The sequence below is a fragment of the Mus caroli genome, chromosome 15 (genome assembly GCF_900094665.2).
Source record: "Mus caroli chromosome 15, CAROLI_EIJ_v1.1, whole genome shotgun sequence".
Lineage (NCBI taxonomy): Eukaryota > Metazoa > Chordata > Mammalia > Rodentia > Muridae > Mus > Mus caroli.
In genome coordinates this window covers 73,567,289-73,573,581 of record NC_034584.1, presented here as the reverse complement: position 1 = coordinate 73,573,581, position 6,293 = coordinate 73,567,289, and the positions used below count along the sequence as shown (strand labels likewise).

General features: G+C 45.1%; 1 protein-coding gene across 1 annotated transcript in view; it reads left to right on the top strand.

Annotated features, from left to right (window-relative positions):
- The window catches only part of Dmc1 (DNA meiotic recombinase 1), a 44,626-nt gene that overhangs the window by 36,119 nt on the left and 2,214 nt on the right, over positions 1-6,293 (top strand). Inside the window, exon 13 of the mRNA XM_021183540.1 lies at positions 1,200-1,316. Within this exon, the coding sequence (XP_021039199.1) occupies positions 1,200-1,316 (117 nt within the window). The remainder of the gene's footprint in view (positions 1-1,199; positions 1,317-6,293) is intronic.

Here is a 6,293-nt window from a genome sequence, read left to right as displayed (position 1 = left end):
TATAGCCCTGGCTGTCCTGGAACTCACTTTGTAGACCAGGCTGGCCTCGAACTCAGAAATCCGCCTGCCTCTGCCTCCCGAGTGCTGGGATTAAAAGTGAACTCCACTACCGCTGCTTCTGGGGGAGGTTTTTATTGTGGGTAAGAGGAGGAAGATATCAAGGCATCTAGAAGAGTCCAGGGCAGAGAGGAAAAGAAGCAGACTGTAGATGGCCAGGGCAAGGGAAGCAGTAGAGCATGAGAGCAGCGAGGCAGTGAGAGAGAGCAAGTGCTGGGATTAAAGGCGTGCACCACCATGCCCGGCTTATTTTTAAAAATTCAAACAGAACATGAATTAAATGTTGGTATGGTAGTACACAGCAGTAGTTAAGTGGTTAAGGCAGGAGGATTATCAATTAGCCTCTAGCCACTCTGAGCTCCAAAACCTAGTCTCAAAAAACAAAAATAAGGGGGCTGGAGAGATGGCTCAGAGGTTAAGACCTTTCAAAGGTCCTGAATTGAATTCCCAGCCACTGCAAGGTGGCTCACAACCATCTGTAATAGGATCCGATGCCCTCTTCTGGTGTATATGAAGACAGCGACAGTGTACTCATATAAATAAAATGAGCCATTCTTCAAAAAACAAAAGTAAAAAACAACAAAACAGGAACTGCTTATCAGGGAACTGCTCTCAGAAGCCTAAACTAGATGACAATGGGGTAGTATCTTTAAACACTGCCCTCTACAGTTTGCATATAAAGCCTCTCTTGTTTGTTTTAGATTACAGATCTGGGAGTTAGGGAGAAAGCTCAACTGTAAAGTATTTGCTATCAAAGCATGAGGTCAAGAGTTTAATCCCCAATACCCACATACAAAGCCAGCTATAGTGGCAAAAGTTTGTAATATCAGTGCTGGGAGGTAGAGACAGGCCAGTCTCAGGCTCACTGGCCATCCAGCCTAGCCTCAGCAGTAAATAAGGTTCCAGAGACAGCCTGTGTCAAACGTAAGGTAGATCACTCCTAAGGCGTACTGGATTTTGACCGCTGAAATCTGTACACACACACACACACACACACACAGAGAGAGAGAGAGAGAGAGAGAGAGAGAGAGAGAGAGAGAGAGAATACACTCCCATACCACCCTGCCATCCCATTTGTCTCTTCCTTGGAAAGTACCACTGTATATCTAAATGAAACCTGAAGAAGTGTTTTATTGATTCAGCTTTCAGGCTGATCCCAAAAAACCCATTGGTGGACACATTCTGGCTCACGCTTCCACAACAAGAATAAGCTTGCGCAAGGGAAGAGGAGAACTGAGGATTGCCAAGATTTATGACAGGTATATATTTCTTTGTTCTTCTTCAGATCCTGTGCACGTGCCTTTAAACAGAATTGCTACCCCCGAGAGACTGTACTTACTCCCCAACAGATACTATTCGCTTGATGTTCCTTCCCAAATACTATGACATTGACCAGGAAGTACCTCCTTGCACTCTGTACTTAGGGTTCTAAAGTCACAGTTATCAGATCATGTAGTGAGGCAAGCAATGACATCATGCCTGCTTCAGTTAAGGGCTATTTGGGTCTAAGGACATAGGCAATTCGAGAACATGGTCGTCTTTCTTTTTTGTTCAGGCTAACACCATTTTTTTTTCTTTTCTTTTCTTTTCTTTTCTTTTTTTTTTTTTTTTTTTTTTTTTTTTTTTTTTTGTTTTTTGAGACAGGGTTCAAAAAACTCTGTGTAGCCCTGGCTGTCCTGGAACTCACTCTGTAGACCAGGCTGGCCTCGAACTCAGAAATCCACCTGCCTTTGCCTCCCAAGTTCAGGGATTAAAGGTGTGCGCCACCACTGCCCGGCTACACCATTCCTTTTTTAGATGTCAGTTTAGACATCACTTTCTTAATCCAGGTATGGTGGCACACATCTATAATCCCAGCTCAGGAGGCTAAAGCAATAGATTGTAAATTATAGACCAGAGTGGTCTTCATAGTAAGATAGTATCTCCAAAGAAATTAATAGCAGAGGATGGCCTAATCGGTCATCAATGGAAGGAGAGGCCCTTGGTCCTGTGAAGGCTCTAGGCCCCAGTATAGGGTAATGCCAGGAACATGAATGGGAGTAGGTGGGTGGGGAGCCGGGGAGGGGGATATAGGGGATTTTCAGAGGGGAAACTAGGAAAGGGGATAACATTTGAAATGTAAAGAAAATATCTAATAAAAAAATTTTTAAAAGAAATTAATAGAGCCGGGCGTGGTAGCACACGCCTTTAATCCCAGCACTTGAGAGGCAGAGCCAGGCGGATTTCTGAGTTCCAGGCCAGCCTGGTCTACAAAGTGAGTTCCAGGACAGCCAGGGCTACACAGAGAAACCCTGTCTCGAAAAAACAAAAAAACAAAAAACAAAAACAAAAAAAAAGAAATTAATAAATGTCTGGGAGCTGGGAGTAAGTGTAAACCCAGAATTTAGGAATGGGTGGTGAGGCAGGAGAATTGTTGCAAATTTGAGACCAGCCTGTGCTATGCAGTAAGTTCCAACCCAGCCTTGGCTACAGAGTGAAACCCTGCCTCCAAAAAGTTCTCTTAAACAAGGACTAGAGATATAGCTCAGTGGCAGTGTGCTTGCTTGCCTAGCTTAGGCAATATCCTGGGTTCCATCCCCACAGAAAAAAAAATAATTTAACTAATTAAATAACACTTTCTCAGGGAACCTTTGCTTCATCTTTACAGTTCAGTCTCCCACGGTACTTTTTGTATGTGGTGAGGTTCAGTAAAGATACTGCTGACATGCACACTTCATTAGGGGAGTGGGGAAAGAGCTTTTAGGTTTGGTTTGGTTTATTTGCTTTGGTTCATTGTTGTTGTTGTTTGATTGATTATTTATTCATTTACTTATTGACACAGGGTTTCTCTGTGTAGCCCTGGCTGTCCTTGAACTCAGAAATCCACCTGCCTCTGCCTCTGCCTCCCAAGTGCTGGGATTAAAAGTGAACTCCACTACTGCTGCTTCTGGGGGAGGTTTTTATTGTGGGTAAGAGGAGGAAGATATCGAGGCATCTAGAAGAGTCCAGGGCAGAGAGGAAAAGAAGCAGACTGTAGATGGTCAGGGTGAGGGAAGCAGTAGAGCATGAGAGCAGCGAGGCAGCGAGAGAGAGCCCGGCCCGGGACAGCACGCAGTCAGGGAGGTGGACAGTGCAAGAGAGCAACGGCTAGAAAATGAGCATCATAGGAAGGTGAGTAGCTGAGGGGAGGGGGTTCTTCTGGGGAGGTGTACCAGTTTCACAAGTTCCTGAGGAATGCTGGCTTCTATCTAACCTCCAGAAATCCCTCTATAAGTCCAGCTGGAGCTCATTTCTAGACATATGGAGGGCCTGAGACCTGAAACAGGTTCAGTGTGAGACTGTCTCAAAATTAAGATGGAAGCTGGGCAGTGGTGGTGCATGCTTTTTTTAATCCCAGCACTCAAGAGGTAGAGGCAGGTGGATCTTTGTGAGTTCGAGGCCAGCCTGGTCTACAGAGAGAGTTCCAGGACATCCAGGATTACACAAATAAGCCTTGTCTCAGACAACCCAAAATAAATAAATAAAGCAATAAAGAAGACATCCAACATCCTCTTTATGCTTCCACATATGCATACATGAATATGCACACCTGCATGCAAAAATATACACACACCGATCCCTATCCTCTGCAAAAGTGCTCTTAACCACTATCATTTAGTCATCATTTTAGCCCCACCCAAATACTCCCCCCAACAGTTTGGTTTTGTTGTTGTTGTTTTTAATTATTTATTTTTATTTATATGAGTACACTGGGGCTATCTTCAGACATACACCAGAAGAGTGCATCATCAGATCCTGTTACAGATGGTTGTGAGCCACCATGTGGTTGCTGGGAATTGAACTCAGGACCTGCAGTCAGTGCTCTTAACCACTGAGCCATCTCTCCAGCCCAACAGTTTGTTTTTTTAAGACAAGCTTGCGGGCCGGGCGTGGTGGCGCACGCCTTTAATCCCAGCACTTGGGAGGCAGAGGCAGGCGGATTTCTGAGTTCGAGGCCAGCCTGGGCTACAGAGTGAGTTCCAGGACAGCCACGACTACACAGAGAAACCCTGTCTCGAAAAACCAAAAAAAAAAAAAAAAAAGACAAGCTTGCTACATATTCCTTATTCCTTAGCTGTCCTGGAGCTGGCTATGTAGACCAGGCTGGCCTCAAACTCAGAGATCCACCTGATTTTTGCCTCCCTAATGATAGCATTGAAGGCCTCTACAACCACACCCAGCTACATCCAAATACTTAGTTCATTCTCACTTATACTTGACTGTGAGCACAACAAGGACTAGTTAATCTCCCAGCAGTGAGCTGAGACTTGACACTTGGTAGACCATAACTAATCACTAAATTAACAAATGAATGAACATAAGTACCTGTTCAGTCATTTGTAGGTCTCATCCAGGCCTCCTGCAGATCTTTAAGATAAACAGTTCCTACCATTCTTATTGACCTAAAAGGTTGTTTCAGCCTTGCGAATTCAATAGGGCTTTGGAACAGTAAATTGCCAACAAGGTTAGTCATGTCAAGTTTCCATAAACTTGATTCAAGTCAGATGTGGTGGCTCATGATTGTACTCTCAGTACTTAAGGCTGACACAGGAGGATTGCTGCTAATGTGAGGCAGCCCAGGCTACCTAGTGAATTCCAGATGAGCCTGGGCTAGAGAGTAAATGAGACTTTGTTACAATTAAACAAAGACATGTACATCTTATATCAAAACAGCAAAACCAGATCAGAACTTAAGGTATCAAAACTGGAGCTGAAGAGGTAGCTCAGCAGTCAAGAGCACTTGCTGCTCTGCCAGAGAACTCACCAGGCTTCTCATAACTTAGAGCCAAGCCCGAGTAGCCATTTACATGCCATGAATGGCTTTCTAAATTTTTGTTTATGTGTTTAATTTTTTATTGTATGTGTATGTTTGCCTTAGTTTGTATGTGCATATGCATCCCTGGTACCTATGGAGGCCAAAAAAAGGGCATCAGAGCCCTCAGAAACAGACAGTTGTGAGCAGTTCTGTGGGTATCACTGGATTGGGAACTGAACCCTGCTCCTCTGCAATTGCTGTGAATCTCTGAGCCAGCTCTCCAGCCTCACGAATGACCTTACACCCAAATCAAGAGAATAGAAAGCGGGCGTGGTGGCGCACGCCTTTAATCCCAGCACTCGGGAGGCAGAGCCAGGCGGATTTCTGAGTTCGAGGCCAGCCTGGTCTACAGAGTGAGTTCCAGGACAGCCAGGGCTACACAGAGAAACCCTGTCTCGAAAAACCATTAAAAACAAAACAAAACAGAGACTAGAAGAGTCAAGGGATTCTCTTATGTGAGCACTACTGCGGCTCCTCCAAACTCAAGTCCTCAGACCTGGATTGCAAGCACCTTACTCATCCTGGAGAAGGTCACGTATGACCAAAGGCTTGAAGAAGTGAGAAAGATGGTTAGGTAAAGGGCTATGTGGCCCTTGGCCCCTGTGCTTCCACCACATACGTTGTTTTTGAGACAGGGTTTCATGTAGCTCAGGCCCCCAGACTCTCCATGTAGCCAAGGATAACTTTTAGCTTCTGATCTTCCCTCTGCCTCCTGAGTGCTCAAATTGCAGACATGCACCACCACACCTTTTTCATTCAATGCTGAGGATTAAAGCCAGGGCTTCAGGTGACACAAGGCACACAGCCTAGCAATTGATCTTTCCTACCCAGCCCATTCCCCATTTTTGAAGCAAGGTGTTATGGAGTCCAGGCAGGTTCTTAAACGTGTGATCCTCCAGCAAAGGCACTGCAGGGCAGGCTCCTGCATTAAGCGTCCCTCCCACGTGTTTCCTTTGCCTGGAATAACCCTCCCCACAGAGCCCTTTATCTGACCTGAGTTTGTAGGAGGCTCAGTAGTACTTGCATAAGATCTAATGGTATTTATCAATAATTCCAGCACTGGGGAATCAAAAGGATTCTGGGGCTTGTTGACCAAGTGCAGCGGAAGTAGAGTACTCCAGATTTAAGAACGACCCTGACGTAACAGATGAGGTAGAGACTGATAGAAGTTATCAGTCTCTGATGTCAACTCTAGCTTCCATATACTGTATATGTGACTAGCAAGCAAGCCTTCACACCACACACACACCTGTTACCTGCTCAGTTGGGGAGGCAAGAGGGTGAGTAGTTTAGTGCCAGCCTGAGCTACATAGTGAGATTCTACCTAAATAAATAAACAAAAAGTAAGTAATCGCCAGGCATGGTGGCGCACGCCTTTAATCCCAGCACTCGGGAGGCAGAG